Source organism: Pieris brassicae, chromosome 2 (genome assembly GCF_905147105.1).
Source record: "Pieris brassicae chromosome 2, ilPieBrab1.1, whole genome shotgun sequence".
Taxonomy (NCBI): domain Eukaryota; kingdom Metazoa; phylum Arthropoda; class Insecta; order Lepidoptera; family Pieridae; genus Pieris; species Pieris brassicae.
In genome coordinates this window covers 9,289,587-9,308,996 of record NC_059666.1, presented here as the reverse complement: position 1 = coordinate 9,308,996, position 19,410 = coordinate 9,289,587, and the positions used below count along the sequence as shown (strand labels likewise).

The window sequence follows — 19,410 nt, the reverse complement described above, 5'->3', positions numbered from 1 at the left end:
CAGGCTGTAATATGATTTCTGACCGTTTCAGGAGAGGGTCAATCACATATTAGAAAATTGTAATTTTCATAATGTTACCCTAGTTTTCAGGAAGCTGAAACCTTTTTTCAGTCGGTTTCAGAACATGTGTAGTCGAGTGGTACAGTTTTCAGGAGACCCGTTTTCAGGCGTTTTCAGGCCTAGTTATACCCCTTTGATGAAGGAATATTCTACACCGAACTTTCTAGGTGTGAGACAAGGACGAAATGATACGAGAGAGAGAGAGAGAAGATCAGAACTTTCTCGAAACTAGACGAGCACTCTAGAACGCCGTACGACAAGGACGGAGAAACGTGCGAAAGAGACAAAGAGTGCGAACGTTCTAGAATTGTGCAATCGCTACTCAGTAGCAAGCCCGCCTAGAAAGTTCTCGAATATTGTTTAGAATTATTCCCAGGGATATATAAGCGAGCCGAAACGCGACTAGTCACTTAGTTTTGAATGCGATAACAAGAGCGAAACACCGAAGCGATAAAGTGCGAATAAAGTGAATATAAGTGATAAAGTACTGTGTGAAGTGTGCATAAGTGAAGTAATTAGTGACTGTGTTTTTATGTGTTATAAGTGCATCTCTGCGATTAAATTGTGCCATAAATTCCTCATTGATTTTTCAAGAAATAAACCCTTGAATAACTCTACGGCATTTTCTATCCGATCCCCTAGCTCGTAACAATATATAATGAACATATAAATAAAAGAATTTTACCTGGAATAAAAATGTTTTATTTTACTATGTAAGCCTATCATTATTGTTGTTTGTATAGACCCGTTATAGGTTATAGGTTGTTGGTGTTATAGGTTTGGTCTGCTATGATTTTTAGTTTTTTTTTTTGCCATGAGCGGGCAACCTGTATGTTAAGGAAATTTGAGATGAAGCAGTCCCCGGGAATCCATACTTCTGACGTGGTGAAGAAATAATTCTATAGAATATAGAAAATTACACAAAGGAAATTAAAAAAGATATAATTTAAGAATATATGTAGGGACTTTTTTATATATCAGGGAGCGAAGAGCAGGATGCCCAATTGGGTGATACAGCCAGCCATTTTGCCAGAGGCTCCTGAGTGCGTTGCTTGCTTTTTAAGAATTAAGTTGTTTTGTTTAGTCGGTAGCTAGTTCTATATAGTGGTGGGGCGCGGCAAAAACTGCCTTAACAAACGCTCAATTGTGGAACGACGGACGTTGATACGGCTCGTGCATTTTTTCATTTTACTGAACATCTTTTTTGTTGTGGAATCTTTTTTAATTCTTGTTATTTTCTATTAACTTCGCCTGTTGGTGGACCCCAACGTCATCGCGTATTGGAGAGTAAAAAGTGGTTCAGCGCTAGTAGAAATAGTAAACCTATAGTTACTTCAAGGCGTGTTATCTCACGTTTCATCAATTCAAATTAAACTAATACAACTTTCCTTAAAACTATGAATCATTTTTACTTCAGATAAAAATTGAAATATGGCGAAACGGGATGGTATCATGTTTTTCTTAAGAGACAAACAGTACCTAATAAATACTGAATGTAAATTAGTCGGTCTAGTCCCGGCAATGTTCGCAGTTCTGGGCACACGTTCTGCCCTTCAGACCCGTCCTTGAGGTAATTTAAATACTATTTATAATAATTATACTTAAGGTTATCACTAAAAATATTTTGAAGTTACCCGACCATTATGTGGTATACCCTACGAGTATACATTCTATAAATGGTAGCATTAGATAGCGACATCTCTCGGGTCTCTTGCTACGTAATCTACAGTAGCGTTAAGCAAATTTGGTGACAACAGGGGGAGTGGCAGGTGTGTTTAGGTTTTTCGGAGTTTTGCACTCGCAAGCCCTCTGGCATTGATAGTGTGAGCGGCGGAATCACTTAACAATGGATAAGCGTCTCGTCCGTGTGCCCCTTGTTCTATAAAAAAATACTACGAGGCGAGGCCGGCATATCTTAATCAATATGCGAAATTAACATTTCTTTCTACTTTTGCTTATCACCTTTATTCTGATCTGCATACTGTAGTATTTTCAAATCGGACATCGTTGAGCCTGTGAAATAATATTGAGACTGCTACAGTCTGTTTTCTGATACAATTGCTATTATGTTTATACTAGGCGCTTTCGTTTCAGGCACTATTGTGTTCATTAATAATAGAACGTTAAGCTTAGGCATTTATAAACTATAATTTTATTTTTATTTTACTTAGTTATCTTGAGTTTACAAATACAATGTGGACTTGCTTCATTGTATTTCAAACTCTTCAATGTTACACAGGATTGCTAAGAGTTACTTACGTTCACAATTAACGTTAAAAACGTTAGCTAAATAAAGTATCAAAGTTACAAAGTGTTCTTTAATTTCAATAAATATTTATTTTATTGCTTTTTTGCATATTTTATAAATATTGTTATTGTTTCTGTTTCCAAAAATCGGTCTGCAAGGTATCCATGTACAAAGACAATTATTTCTCCTGGATGTATCGACGCATTTCTAAACGTAAGTATGATCCCATGCATCAAATCCAATACGTTTTTGACAGACGAGGGCTACTTTACTTTACATTAATTTGCTTAAAAGCAAAGCAAATCTATTTATTTATTTATATTATTACGCTTTTTACCCGGAGGGGTAGGTAAAGACCATGGATCTCCATTTGCTACGTTCCTAAAATACCTCTCTCGCTTCATCCACATTCATGAAATTCACCATGCTCGTCGGTTATGTTGTTATGTGGATTTGATCCAGGTATATACAACAAGGCGTACCCAAGCCGATGTCACCATCCAGGGTTGCCTTGTATATTCTACTTGTTAACCGTTTCTTATTCATCCGTTCTACATGGCCAAACCACCTAAGCAACCCCTTTTATATCCTTGTCAATATGTCCTCTTTTAACCCTGCTCACTGCTCTTTAACTGACATCTTAAAGGAAAACATGTAGGTAGCACTAAGAAAGGTTGTTCTATATGTTATTGCTTGTGGATATTTGTTAAAATAAAGTAAAAATATGTGTACACCCATACTCACGATATAGAGTGTATCACCTCCCTCGGACAAGGAAAAAAGTTGGGGCGGCCGCCGGAAAATAATAAACAGCTCAAATATTAGAGTCTTTTTTCCAACTTCGATCTCGACTCGAAAAAAAGAATGTCAAGAAATTAAAAACACGAATAGAGACATCGAAAATGGTATGAAATTTATGAATGAACAACACGAAGAGCTATCGTCCAAAGTCAAAAATCTTGAAGGTCAAAAGAAGGCAAATTCTGAAGCCATAAATAACTTGGAGACCAAAATTCAAGGTTTGCAGTTTCTATCAAGAGTCGCAACTATAGAGGCTCGAAATATACCTCATTACGATAGCGAAAACTTTGAAAGTCTTCTGTCTATCCTTACGAGAATTGGCAAGGACTTGGATTTAACTATAGACTCTAAAGAGTTGCGTGATATTTACCGTTTGCCAGGGAAGCCTGGAACAGCAAGACCCATCGTTGCAGAGTTCAGCTGCGTTCACACCAGGAATGAATTACTATCCAGAGTAAGAAAACTCATTAAAGAAAAATTAATACCTGAAAAGTTAAACACTCAAACACTTGGGCTCCCAGGAGCAAAATCACTGATATACATTGATGAGCACCTTCCGCCAGCCCAAAGGAAACTCATGTATGAAACACGACAAATTGCCAAAAAATTTAAGTATGCTTGTTGGTATTCTAACGGCAGAGTTTTCCTGCGCATGGACGCAGCTGGTAAGCCTGTTATAATAGATTCCGAAAAATGTCTTGATGATCTTGTAAAACAAATCATATGACTGTCTTTTTTAGAATTTATTTTTCAGTATTATTGTATTTATCCAGTTTATTATTTTATTAATTCTGGTTTATTTTTGTTTAACTTGATTTATATGGTAAGAGTTCTAAGATGTTTATTTTTAATACTAATACAAATTATTGTTATAATTTACACACTCACTTCATTTACTCAACGTTTACATACACTTACATTCCAAAAACACTTATTTAAGTTTACACTTGGACACATTTATAAACACAATATTGGTTATAACCTATTACTCCATAAATGTATGAAAAAGGATAGCTCAACAGCCAATGCAACGCTACAAAACCTGCACCAAAAATCCTTAACACTGAAGACATCCTTGTTTATATTCGTACCTACGAAAATTCGATCAAACAAATGAAATATTAAAAGACCTTGATAACTTTACCGTAGCTTATTCCTCTAATTGTGAAGTAGAAGACTTACAGACCTTAATTAAACATCCTGAAAATTGTTTGAAAATGATTCACCAAAATATTCGAAGTATAAATAGGAACTTCCCAGACTTATTAACACTATTAGATAGATCTAAAACTGAATGGGACCTTATTGTGCTCACTGAGTGCTGGCTACGCCACACAAATATTATTCCCCGTATTGACGGATATTATCATGCCCTTACCGAACACAACCTGACTCAAAATGAAGGCGTTGTAGTTTACTTCAAAAATTGCCTAAACATAAAAATATCTGAACCAAAAGTACTCGAGTCCAATTTTCTTGTAATAAAAATAGATGACAATACTGCCGTCATTGCCATTTACAGACCGCCAGGGTATAAAGACGTCTCCCAATTTAGGAGAGTCGCTAAACGAAATTCTTACCAATCTAAAATTGTCTTCAGTCATAATTATTGGTGATATCAATATCGATATTATGCCAAACACTAAGGATGTGAATTCTCAATTTTACTTAAATCTACTAGCTTCTCATGGTCTGTTACCCGCACATACAATATCCACTCACAACAAGACGTGCCTTGATCACGCTTTTATGAAAAGTACTTTTTCTTCCGCTTGTTATATAGTTGAATCATCTGTAACTGATCATGACAGCGTAGTTCTCATACTATCTCAGCAATCTCACAAACAAAATAAAGACTTCATCCATAATAAAATTGATTATGTAGGCCTAGATAATGATATGAAAAACCTTTGCTTTGAACCGATCTATCGGGTTTCAGATGCAAATGTTGCTACTTCTTTTCTTATCTCGGAGATTAATGCTAAAATAAAATCTAATACTCAAAATCACACCGTACCTAATCGCAAGAGGCTAAAGAAGCCTTGGATGACTTCTGGTCTTCTAAGATGTGTACGAAATCGAGATAAACTTCATAAAATATATAAAAAAGACCTGAACAATGAAATTAAGAAAATAACCTACAAAAGGTACATAAATTTTTGCAACTGGCTCCTTAAGAAACTTAAAAGGGAATATGAGGCGAAAGAGTTAAAAGCGGCGGCAAACACAAATAATAAAGGACTCTGGGACACTATTAGAAAATTAACGCATACATCAAAACTTTGCAGACCTGCTGAGCAACTTATTTCTCCTGATAACCCCTCTGAATCGGTCAATTTTATTAATAAATTCTTTGTTTCTATTGGTAAAGATCTGGCTGAAAAGGCATATTCCTCTGGTAGGGGTTGTATATCCTCAATGGCCAATCCACTATCATCCTTAGTTTTGGATAGTACCGATGAAAATGAAGTTCGTAACTGTATTCTCAACTTAAAAAAAGATAAATGTACTGGACGGCATAATATTTCAGGTGCTATATTAAAACGGTATCATCAAATAATAGTCCCACCATTGACATTCATTGTAAATTTGATTTTTTCCACAGGCGTTTTTCCGGATCAGCTTAAGCTGGCTGATATTGTTCCGATTTTCAAGGGTGGTGACAGAGGATGTGTCAATAATTATAGACAAATATCTAAACTACCCACGATTGCAAAAGTAATTGAGAAACTTTATAAGTAATGACTTGCCAATAACTTACGGTGTCCCCCAGGGAAGCGTACTTGGCCCAACGTTGTTTCTAACATTCATTAATGAGTTATGTAACTTCCAGTTGCCAAATGGTAAGATAATATATTTTGCAGATGACACTGCCCTTGTCTTCTCTGGCAATAATTGGAATGAGGTGTATAATTCTGCTCAGTTTAGTTTTGGCCTTGTTAATGAATGGTTGAGAGGCAACGGCCTTACGCTTAATGTTGATAAAACAAAATTTATGCCCTTCTCTATTAAAAACGTTCCGTCTCACATTCATGATTATTTTTCTATCACAGCCCATACTTGCTCTTCAAATCAACTCTGCCATTGCAAAAGCATTTCCATTGCCTATAGTGTTAAGTATTTGGGTGTAGTTATCGATAGTAACTTGAGTTTTAATTCTCACGTGGATCTTCTCTCATGCAGAACTCGTAAATTCATTTACATCTTTAAAACTTTAAGACTTATAGCAGACAATAGAATTGTTAAAGTAGTATATCAGGCTTTATGTCAGTCAATTTTAAGCTATTGTATCACTGTGTGGGGAGGTACTTTCAAAACCAATCTACTAAAACTTGAAAGAGCCCAACGAGCAGTGTTAAAAGTAAGTCATTCCTTACCGTTTCTTTTTCCCACTGAAGAGCTTTATGCCCTAGCCGATGTGTTAATAATTCGTCAATTATTTATTCTCAACACAGTTTTAAAACAACATTATAAAACTAGTTACGACCCCGAATTAAATATAAACAAGCGGATTAAACATAAAGTTTGCTGTCGTATTACACGATGGACAACTTCTTTCTCGCAAAGATTCTTTGGTTTCCTAGGCTGTTACCTGTATAATAAATTAAATGAAAAAATTAACATTTACCCACTATCGAAATATGAATGTAAAAAAATGGTTACTAATTGGCTGAAGACGTTGAGTTATGATGAAACAGAAGATTTAATAACTGTTACTCTGTAACACACCCACTCACCCACACATACACACACACGCACGCGCACACACACACACACGCGCGCACACACAAGACACAAACACACACCAAAGAGTGAGAGAAGAAATAAAGATTATTATTATTATTTTTAAATTTGTTTTAATTTTCTTTTTATTATTTTTATTATTACTATGTAGGTTAAGAAATTGTTAATACTGTATACTTTATTGTTCTTTAGGTTTTAATAAACGATATAAGAGGAGTTAAAATAAGGAGATTCACTGTTAGTGTCAAATAGGCAATACATTTAAAATTGTTATATAATAAAGTTCAATGAATGAAATCTTCAACGAAGGTTTCAATAAAAAGGCATATTTAAAGTATTTTTATTTATTATATATTATATTAAGTACTATCTCGCCTTGCTGAGCACTCCACGCTTTTTAGAGGCTAATTTAGCCTTCCCTTCCAAATGACCGCGATACTGAACGTCATTATATGGATTCTGCCAGTCGTTTGTCCGCCAAATTTTACAGATGAATATGACTTATGGAAGTGGTAATAAAATAAAATTCAAGGCTTTAAGGAGCGGTTAACAGCGATCATATCTTAGAAACTTTGACGATTATGTTTTTACTACTTACCAGAAAATGCTTTCTTTTCTAAATTTCGATTTTCAAAATAGTATGGCTTTGATGTTTGCAATAAATATAACTTCGTTAATATCATATTACTTTTATAAATGTTTGAATGTGAAGTATTCAAATGCTAAGTTTACTCAAGGCAATAGAGGATTTTTTAGAAGAATAGTGGTAATATTTTCCGGAGTTTTTTTATACTTAATGACTTTCCATTAACTGGATGAATGTGCTTATATACGGTTCTACTTCTGATTCCTTTATAAAATACCTCTAGGGGTCCAAAAGTTATAATGCTTTCAGAATAACGACCTCTAAAGATTTATCAGAGCATATTTATTATAGAAATACTAATATCATATAATTTCTAATAATTGTAACTACTCTGCACATGGGAATCGGAGATCTGTATCCCGCAAGTTTTCTTCCATCCATTTATCTGTCCGTGCTATCATCTCTTCGTCGAAGTAGTCGCGCCAGCCGCCTGCTTTGCCTGCAATACGATCAAAATTAATTGATATGTTTGACATATAATCCGGTCTTGATTTTGAAGTCAATTATATAACAATACGTATCTGCAAGCACTGTCTAACAAGACACGCCACATTGAGAATGGTTTGAGACCATCAATATTTTTCTAGATAGTACATTTTTTTATAGAACAGGGGTAAACGTGCCGCCCATGGACCTTAATGCCAGAGTGTTCGCGAGTATGTTGCCAGCCTTTTAAGAATTGGGTAGCTCTTGAAGAGAGCTACATACTTAGGTTCCATTGACGACGCGTGACACACAGAAAGCTAATGGCCTTTTTGCGTGTAAAGAATTGATCCAGGAAATACCAATTTATACGCGCTCCTAAACAAGACTGCTATGGTTACGTGAATACAAACCACGGTAGTTTTCTAATGTAAGATTTCATGATTTATACATCTGTAAAATTATAAAAAAATATAAAATTAAATAAAAAATGTGTCACGTGTTAAAAAACGTCGATTGTTATAATGATTGAATTTTCTTTATCAATAACTATAGATGTTATGAATTACCTCGTCTGATGAATTCGAAGGTTTTGTGAGACCGAGTTCTTTAAATATTTCAATATTGAGAGAAGGGTTTTTCTTAAAGTTATTTACATGGAGATGTTCACATAGTGTTGCCACCTCCTCGTCACTGTATTTCTTTCCCATGAAATCGGATACACGGTTTATCATCGCCGGTAAATCCTGTAAACGTAATTATTTTTAAATCTATGCATGATGGTAATAGGAAGAGATAATGTCAACAAAGGTGACCAATGGAAATTACTGTTTTATAGCCAACTATTATTATTCCTATAAGTCGAACGCAATACTGCTTAAGACTTAACTGTACAAGGAGGGTGGTGTACTTTTTCTCCAACCTATAGGGAAATCCATTGCGCATACGCTACCTTGGCGCGACTGCTTAGTGACGGACGGTTATGTGGGACTCGCAATTGTGCATACAAAGACCCCAAGGCAACCACCGCCAATCGTCATAGGCATAGAGCCTTGTCCGCTTCCCGACTTGCTATGCGGCGGTTGCTTCCGCCTCTCCACGCCCATAAGATACTTGACACAGCAAGGATCCTCCACAGACCGAGCCATACGCTTTTAGAAATAGCTAGGGGAGCTCGGGTCCAGTACTTGGTGGGATTGATCACCAAGGGAGGATACTCGACCAATCTAAGCACTAACTGATCGGCCCAATGGCTAAGGCCGAGAAGTTGAATATATCCTTAGCAGTTGGAAAAGTGTTGTTAGTGGGATTGAGGGTATGAAGTCATCGTATTATCTGTAGCCAATCTGCAGCTGTAGGTGTCGCTACATAACAACTCAGTCACTCAAGTATTTGTTTGAAAACCCTTAAACCAAATGCGAGACAACATTCCACATTATACATCAGAATGAATCAGACTCAGAAAGTATTGACTTTGGTTAACATAGCTTTTACAAATTGAAAGAAAACAATTTTTTAACCGGATTAAAGCTATTTGTATTATATAACTATTGTATTGACACGGTTACCGTGACCACGCACATTGTAAAGCACGCGAAACGTCGGAAAAATTAAAATTTAAAATTATGTAAATTAATTATAAGTTTATAATAATAATTTCTTTCAAACTCAGAAATCCATCGTAATCCTAATTTTGATTTTTCTAAATCTATACAAGTTGATTTTTAAGTAACGGGGCATACGGGCTCACCATACTGATCTTAAGTGACACCATATACATTCCTAGAGGGCTCTTTTCTTGCAGCCTGCTTCCTTAGTAAAATAAATAATGTGATAATTGTCGCACTTGCCTCACCTTGTTCGTCTCCTGGCAGTAAATCTATTAGAACTATATAATAATATTCACTAATCATATTCGTAATTATTATTTTATGAAGCCCGAGTCGATGTCAAATTTTGAAAGTTATTCAAAGCACTCTTAGATTGTCTTAATATTTTTGTTCCAACCTTTTTTAGTTCCTCAAAGAACATGAAGAGCAAATTTGGATGATGACGTTTCTCCCACGCCTCCTTCAGATGTTCGAAGAACGGCGTCCAATGCACTGAAATAATGTGTTTAATCACTTTCTTCAAGCCTATTACAATATAAATTGACGTTTAAGCAGCACAATTTTATTTTCTATTAAGTACTTTGTGGACTTGAGTCCACGCATAACTCTAGTATTGAAGAATTAAGAGTGGTACAGCACTTTACTAGCATAACCATAGTTACTATAAGGCGTCTTTAAAGGCTTATGTTTGGTGCCCACAGTTAAAGTAGAATATTCCTAAAAATATCTTAATTGCAGAACTCCCTGTTCCGTTTTTATAAAACCAACCAACAATGTCTAATAAAATCGAATGAATGATTATTCATTCGATAGAGGAGATTTCCTCTTTCTGTTTTTTTAGAAGTAGATTAAAGTTGATGAAATTAGAGCTAGAGTTGAGGCCCCAGGGATATTATTGACGCCTGTCCTGGATCGACAACAGAGAGTTCACACAGTTTATATTGTACTTACGTAAATCGTTAATTAACAAATCCCAAAATGATTTGAAGTCACCCGTCCATCCTACGAACGTCATTGACCTGCTTATTAGGTAGAATGAGACAATGACATCTCTCGGGTCTCTTGCTACTTTAGTGTTTAGTATATTTGGTGACAACATGGAGAGCGGGAGATGTGTTTTAATAAAACGAGGAGAAGGCGCCATCGCCAGTTGGTCCAAGATGTGCGTCGTCATCATTTTAATTTCCTTCTGCTTTTTCTCATCTCCTTTACTCTGTTCTAGATAATACTGTATCATTTCCGAGTGGAACATGGTTGAAAATCTGCGAAATAATGTTATAACTCCTATAAAGGTGCATCTGACATTACGATATTTCTATCGAGTCATATCAAGTCCACTCCACTCACATTAATGAAAAAAAAAACTTATTATACTGTTCTACTAGGTAATTTTCATTACAGACTAAACACAACTTTACTGAAAATAATGAACAAATGGTTGACATAGTTCTCTCGGACTTCGCATTCGCTTTCAGTTGGCAGGTAGCAAGCAAGCAGCAGTGGATGGCATATGGCAGGATGGAAAGGCAAAGGATTAATGATTTTGAAATGTGCTGGAGGTGGATGTTAAGAATACTGTGAAACGCACTAATGCTTCGATCGGTATCCAGCTCCATATTAATTATACTGACAACGCATCATTTCGTATATTGGCGACGAGAACCTAGCGAAGCTAAGCGTGATTAGCTACACCGGGAAAGGATCGCGTGGACGCCAACGAGAAGGACTGATAAAATCATATACATTGATTAACGGACAAAAAAAGCGCAGGCCTGAAAATTATTCACGCCATATCTTACTGTACAGCTGACCAGACAGAGAAGACAGCCAGAATTAGTAAATCCAGCCGACACTACGAAGTTGCCTTGTGTTATTGTGTTCCGTATGCAGGTTAAATCTTGCTTGAACACCAGCAGTTTTCAGATTGTTCGCAAATTCCTTTTTCTCAGAACTTAACGTACTATTTTAACATGCTAAGTAAGGCTGAGTTGATGAAATTGTTGTTAATGAATGTAACATGAGAATTTTTATTGAAGAAGCTTTATTGTTAATGTATACCTGAAAGATGAACAATAAAATAGAAGCAAACCAGGGTCCCAATTCAGGACATAAAAGATCATCCAGTAAAAATGGTTACTCAGAAATTACTTACTCCAAAAATGGAAATCTTTGCATTAGTAAAATTGATTTTGCAGTGTCGTAGTCCAAATTGTTCGCAACGAGCCAAACCAACTCTTGTGTCCACGTGGTTCCTAGAATATTAATTAAATCTTATATAGTAGATAAACTAGCAGCTTAATAAGCTGATGCCCATATTTGCAGATTTGGAGAAATTATCAAACCCATTTTTAAAAGAGTTCAAAGAGGGTGCACTTTCCGGAAGCCTATTGCAGTCAGCCACTACTCGAATTGCGAGAAGATTCTTTAGGGAATTTATATCATTGAGTGGTCTTCAGTTTTAAAAATGTGTTTATTATAATAGACTTTGCACAGACATAAATCGTGTTTCAGGAGGTATCAAATTTGGTTATCTATTCGAATTATGACATATGACAATGCTCCAGTTTTCGTGAATTGAGTATATATATTATATTCTCTCGTATACGGGAGTTTAAATTCAGTAAATGATTTGGTACCTGATCGTGCATATGTATTGACAAATACATCGCTCGGTCGTATTTCCATGTTATATATGTCTTCTGCTATTTCCAAAAATCGGCTTGGAACAATATACCCTTTTGGTCCTATGCGTATAAAACCCGTCTTTTCACCTTAAACAAATATCTTTTGTAACTTCCGTGAGTACATTTCGGCGTCTCTAAAGTTACTCATTTTGTTCTTTTCGATTATATCATTTTTAAACTAAGTTTTCAGTTGTCAAAATTCCTGCGTGAAGGTTGTGTTAGATTTTTCTGTCCGAAACCAGCGACGAAATATTAAAAAAAATTGTAATTTTATTAATAATTGTTTTTTTTTGTCCAGGTTCAAGAAGTATCACCAAGTATTGGTGAGTCATTAATCTGGATAGAATTTATCAAGTACGATAATTTTCCCCGCATTCGAGAAAAAAGTTTGTATGTGAGACTGACAAGTAAATAAAAATGCATTAATTAGTTAATGAAAAACGTATTACCCGAACAATTTAAGGTCCAGCCTTATACGAAAGCATTTATTTGGACCTATGAAATGAACATTTATGCCTCCTAACATTAAATCTACAATTAGGTATAGCGTGTTTGAGAATTTTACAGTATTAAAAATTGATTGAATTGTTTGCATGAAACTCGATGCAATTGTGAAGCGTAGAAAATATAAACAAATTGAAACATTTCAATGAATAAAATAATACGGTCACATTCCGAAGTGCTTGCCAATATACTAAAAACCATTTTTGATTTTTTAATAGTACTACACTAATTGTTATTTTAATTTCTGTTAAGTGTTGCGTTTAGAAATTCAAATTCAACATTCATAATTTTAAGATCCTGCCAAAAGTGTTAAGGCAAAATGGCGTCGCACGCCAGTCCCTACGACCAACTACCACGTACCGTGTTACACTTAAACTAACGTCGAGTTATTATGTGTTAATAATCAATTTGCGATATGAGTTAAATTAAAAAAAAGACACATAATATTATAATTGACCAAAAACAGTCTACGACGAAGTGAAAATTATTATAAAAAATAAGATGGTGTTAGGATTATCTCCGCTTATTTCTATCTCGGAAAACCGCTTAGAAGTGTCCTATTTGACCCAGGATACACTGTAGACAAAAGCATAGATGCTTGGCGTGGCCATAAATATTGACACAGACTGACATTCATTTCCCGTATTCCTCAAAACGTTATTAAAACATTGTGGAAAACATGCCCAGAAGGTTTTAAGCTGTGATGTGTTCAAGAAAATATACTGGAGATTAGGTTTTTACATTTGTAAATTTATTTAATTAAAAAAAATCTTCTTGCCAAATCATCAAAAATTAACTAAAACATTGCCATAATTCGCATTTATTTACGATTATACATATACAGACTACGTCAGACAATTAAATTAAATTAACTTAAAGTTTCTTCTTAGGTGTCCGATTTTTGTAAAGGAGTTTATTTTTATGATGTTATATGGAAGTGGTATGTCATATTTTAGTCATTTTATATTTTACACACATACGTTTTAATCTGTTGAGAAAATGATCCTATTGCGTCAGCGACCAATTTTTATAAATTAAGGTTAAAACAGAGATAAACTTACCAGAAAATGCTTTCATTTTCTCTGCTTCATCAGGCTTTAAATTTCGAATTTCAAAAGGGTAGGGCTTTGCCATTTTTTAAATAAATTCTAAAACAGTAGTGTTTTACGAGAAGTTTGAATAAACTGGTGATTTGTCGTAAGTAATGTGACTTAATTTATTTTATATGCCTTATATAGTACGCCTACAATATATCGCATGCATTCTAATCAGTATTGTGAAATATTGTTGGTTTGTTTGTTTGCCTCGAAACCTAATACAGATACTATTTTTTTCTGATATATGTATGTTTTTATATAAAGTCGAGACTATAATGTAGTCTCAGATCGGTTGCCATTTCAGCCTGACGTCCACTGCTGGACATACTCCTAAATTTCCAGTAGGACCGGTTCTCCGCGCTTTGCATGAAAATCATTTTATCGTTCCGTAACCTAACCTAACCTAACCTATTGGGATCATGTCCAACGATTGAGTCGACATACTTTAATCCATTGTAGACCCAAATAATCTAACTTTCAAGTTTGTAACCTACCTCTCTTTCCAAAGACTCCTAAGACAGCATCGTCTTGTGCTCTGTCCGAGAATTCATAAGAATCACGCATGAATACGTTTCTTGGTCATATGGAAGGAAGGTGCCCAACAAGGCGTAACTTCACTCTGGGTCGATGCTTACCAAAGCATAGAATCCACTCCATACGGAGTTCTCGCCTTTTGGCGGAAGTAATGACGTGGGTTATGGCATTTTTTTACGTAATAATACATAATTTAAATTCTTTAAGCATATTTAATAGTATATTCAGTAAATTTTATTTAAATTTGTAAATTAAAAAGTTATATACAGTATTAAAAAGGTAGAACTATTCTGCACTTGGGAATCGGAGATCTGTATCGCGCAAGTTTTCTTCCACCCATTTATCTGTCCGTGCTATCATCTCTTCGTCGAAGTAGTCGCGCCAACCGCCTGATTTGCCTGTAATGCATTCATTGTCATTGAAACGTAGCAATTTCAGTCTTAAACTACCATTACTGGAGTGGGATATCATAAAACTTATAAGATTTTTTAAAATGTAGTCTTCACTGTAAATTATTTTTTTTATTCTTAAAAATACATACACTATCCCTAAGCCAATAATATAAAGTTCAAAAGTTGGGAAACTAAACCGTAGCTGAAGATTGATTTCTTTTTTTTATCATATCCATCCTAAAATCCTGGGCAACATATATAATTTTCTTTTAGAACAGATGAGTAAATGTCATTTACGAACCCTTTCTGATGAATTCCAAGTCAGGTGTCGTTAGGCCAAGTTCTTTGAACTGTTCGTTGTTGATAGAAGGGTTTTTCTTAAAGTTCTTAACGTTCAGGTGTTCACAGAGTGTTGCCACTTCCACGTCATTGTAGTTTTTTCCCATGAAAGCAGATACACGTTTTATCACCCCTGGTAAGTCCTGAAAACGTAATAGTATGCTAAAAATAAGTAAATGGCAATACCAATCACCAAAATATAGAATGTTTATACATCTCATATATACTTAATTAAAATATGTTGGTTCATAGAAGTGTTTAGTCATAGTTTCAAGTTGTAATGTAATTTAAAAACTGATTTTTTTTCTAGTAACAATATTTTTGTATAATCAAATACCTTTTGTAATTCCTCATAGAATATGAAGAGTAAATTTGGATGATGACGCATCGCCCAAGCCTCCTTCAAATGTTCAAAAAACGGTGACCAATATTCTAAAAAAAAAAGTGCGTGTTCACAAGTAAGAAGTGAAACTTCTTTATAACCTTATGTTTCGGAAAATGATCTATTAAATTCAACTGTACAGAAATTGGTTTAATAAAGTTTAATTAGATAAAGTTTAACAAAAGGCTTATTATTAAAGACATGAATACAAATAATAACTTTAGTTCATTTTACTACTAAGATTTTAACAGAATTTCATTAATTGTAATAGAATTATCAATACCATTGTTATATTTATGTTATTAATGATTTCTAATCTCTTCGAATCAACCGTGATAAGAACAAGAAAATGATAACGGTAACGGAAAAACCCGATGCGTAACCCAAAAATGTGACGGTAAATTATTTTCCAACACTGATACAGCGAGCGATGTGGCTGAGTCATGGACACGTCCATATGTTCTACGTACGTTTATGTGACGGTGTATAATCGATTGTCTAAATCTTAAATGAACTTCGTAACGTAACATCGGTAATAGCCTCACTAATTGAATAGAATATGAAAATGGCCAAAATAGTTCTCAGAGGATTACGAAATTATCTGAAAAAAATATACAACTTACGTAAATCGCTAATGAACAATTCCCAAAATTGTTTGAAGTCACCCGTCCATCCCATGAATGTCATTGAACTGCATAAATGGTAGAATGAGACAGCGACATCTTTCGGGTCTCTTGCTACGTACACTACTTTAGCGTCAAGCAACTTTGGTGACAACAGGGAGAGCGGGAGATGTGTTTTAATAAAACGAGGGGAAGGCGCCTCCTCCACTTGTTTCACGACATGCGACGTTATGATTTTAATTTCCTTCTGCTTTTTCTCATCTCCATGACTATTTTCTAGGTAACGCTGTATCATTGTCGGATGGACCATCATCGAGAATCTATAAAATTTAATAAGTCACGTAACTAATCCTAATTATTATACACGTGGAGACAAAAAAATTATGCCAATCCAAAATTTCTTTATTAACAAATGCTTGCCAATTCTCGCCACACTCATTCATTGGTAATTAAGAAAAATTAAATACAAGATTAAATGTGACAAGCAGTTATAGGCAATCATAACAAACATGATGAGAAAAAAATACATTGAATTATAAATTATAAAACTAACGGAAAATTGATTTCAAAGTGTGAAGTGGAAGTATAGAATGGTTTGTTTTATCGAATTCAGTGGATGATATAGTAAACACCTTGGGTCCTCTAATTTTAAGTATTAATAAGAATATTTTGCTGTGTCGGTCGCATTTTGTTGGTTGTTTGTATTGAGACGGACAGATTACACTATTCGAAACCATTTAGGTTGCTTGTTTAGTTTTTTTTCAATTCAAATGTTAGATTGAATTATCTAATAAAAGACAGAGAATAAATCGTAATGAAAATATTTTTTTGCAATAGTACCTTTTCAAGTGACAAATTGTGACTGACATGGTCAGCTATTTCATTTTTATTTCAATTACTTCCATTATTATTTCTTATAAAATACTTACTCCAGAAACGGAAACCTTTCCGTTAAATAAACTGATTTTGCTGTATCGTAGTCCAAATCGTTCGCAACTAGCCATACCAACTCTTGAGTCCACGTGGTACCTAAAAGTTTAGTGAATGAATATATAAGTAGTAATATTGTCTTTGGTTTATGTGTATACGAACTGTTTTGAGGTAGGTAATATTTAGAGGCAATACTTTGCGGTAAGTAAAGTTATATTGGATTTGAGATAGGTGAATCCCACTTAGCGCTAATATGGCTCTGGATAGAAGGCGGGCAATACACTCGCGACGCATTCGGCATTAAAAGTATCCATGGGTGGCACAACATCAGGTGAGCCCCTGTTCTATTTAAAAAGATAATATTATAGCTCGAAATATGGAGATATATTAAATAACGTAAATAATTAGTTAATACCACAGATGAGTGTTGCAATTAAATCTGGAAAAATTGGCACCTACCTGATCGTGCATATGTAACAACAAATACATCGCTCGGTCGTATTTCCATGTTATAAATATCTGCCCCTATTTCCAAAAATCTATGTGATAGGATATAGCCTTTTGGTCCTATGCGTACAAAACCTGTCATTTCACCTAAAAAATATAAAATTGTTATGAATTTCAGGACACAGACTTTTTTATATTTAAGTAAATTTTTTGTTAGTGGATCGCAAATACTTCCTATGTTTATATTTTTTGTGGCATCGCTATATACTTGCATTTGGCGCCACTTTATGTACTTTGTAGTGAATTTTGAAAAAAAAATATGTCTGACCTTAGTCAGATTACAGAATGTGATAATTTTGGTGATAATAATTTGACATTGAAGAATAAATATGATACGGTAAAAATATTGCGTACAGTAAATCTGTCTTTAAAGTATATATTATTTTCGTGATGATAATTTGATCAACTGTTAGTTAACGGACACAGTTAACCACAGTTGACGTAAATTGTCTGATTTTAAAGAGAAAAACTATTAAAACAATAATCATGAATAATCGTAAAACCTTAATCTAAAGTATTACAAAATAAATACTAATTTTTATTCAAAAGCTAATCTCATGGATCCATGGATGGCAATACAAAAGATAATGATATATAAGAATTGCAAAGTCACAATTGATCAGGAAAAGATATGGTTACGAAATGTTTATGCAGAAGAGTTTTAAAAGATGATAGGGAGGTAGCCAATCGTATGGAGTCGGAGATCCTATTGCCTATGAAGGATGAGCTGTGGGATAGAATTTTCAAGAAACATCTATTGTAAGAGCGTAACATGTAGAAGGAAAATATTTTAAATATGAGACGGAGTTTTGGGATTGAAACAAATTGAGTTATCAAGATTACGATAAATTTTACGTACAAAAATACGATCAATCAATTTATGATTAGTTATATCAAAAATAAAATAACAATAATTTATCTTAACGCGATATAAACGTCGAATTACGATCGTGTAGACCCTTTACATACGTATAGATTTTTTTTGATATCGATCATCTTTCGGCGATGTAATTCCAAAATAATATTGTTTCAAGCAAAAACGAAGTAATAAGTAGCGTTGCCTGACAAATTTATGTAATATTTGATTCTTATACTTGGTCCCGGGTTTTTTAGTCCTGCGAGATATCGGCTGACTGGAGTACGAAGTGAACCACCTCCGTTAATACTGTAGAGGCTTCCAACTTGCCTTTTTTGCCGGAATGGGGAAATAATACGGGTTGGGATGTTGTTTAGCCATGTCAAAGTGAAGTATGGACGCCTACTTTATCCATTAGGAAATGGCATGGATCCCAGTTTCCTTACGCAAGTACCTCTTGCACGGTTCGGAACACATTAAATCCCTATTATTCTACTTGGGCGTTTATTATAGTTACCGTAAATAAATTATTATGCTTTAACGATACTTATTAAGAAATTAATAATGAAAAATGTTGTTCCCTATTGTTCCATTCATTTTTTAACACCATCGAATTTACCGAAACCCAGCATTAAGAAGCAGTTTGAAAAAATGTATTTGTCATATTTTAGTTCTACATATTAAGAATGTTTGAAGCTGTACTTGTGCTTTAGTTATTATATTATACATATGTCGTCGTATACAGGAATACGAATAGTAATACATCGTGAGGAAACCTCCATTATTTAGACCCATTAAAGTGGACGGGGTGTGTCAGGCACAGAAGGTTGATCGTCTTGCTTGCTTATTTATTAAGCAAAATAAATGGTCACGAAATAGATACGGAAATTTGAAGCCTTAAAAGGTCTGAAGGAAGGACTATTTATTACTTACCGGAGAATAGTTTCATTTTCTCCGCTTCATGGGGTTCCAAATCACGAACTTCGAAACGATACGGCTTGTTGGCCATTTTGTCAAATTCAGTAATGCT

General features: G+C 34.6%; 1 protein-coding gene and 1 pseudogene across 1 annotated transcript; both read right to left on the bottom strand.

Annotated features, from left to right (window-relative positions):
• Positions 1–7,760: 7,760 nt before the first annotated feature.
• Positions 7,761–13,915, bottom strand: LOC123720743 (annotated as a pseudogene).
• Positions 13,916–14,562: 647 nt separating this feature from the next.
• Positions 14,563–17,588, bottom strand: LOC123720133 (luciferin sulfotransferase-like). Its single transcript, XM_045676632.1, has 6 exons — positions 17,477–17,588; positions 17,017–17,116; positions 16,088–16,407; positions 15,420–15,514; positions 15,045–15,225; positions 14,563–14,749 (listed from the first exon to the last, which is right to left on the bottom strand). The coding sequence occupies exons 1-6, from the start codon at positions 17,523–17,525 to the stop codon at positions 14,637–14,639; spliced, it is 858 nt and encodes a 285-aa protein (XP_045532588.1). The 5' UTR covers positions 17,526–17,588; the 3' UTR covers positions 14,563–14,636.
• Between the last annotated feature and the right edge of the window lie 1,822 nt (positions 17,589–19,410).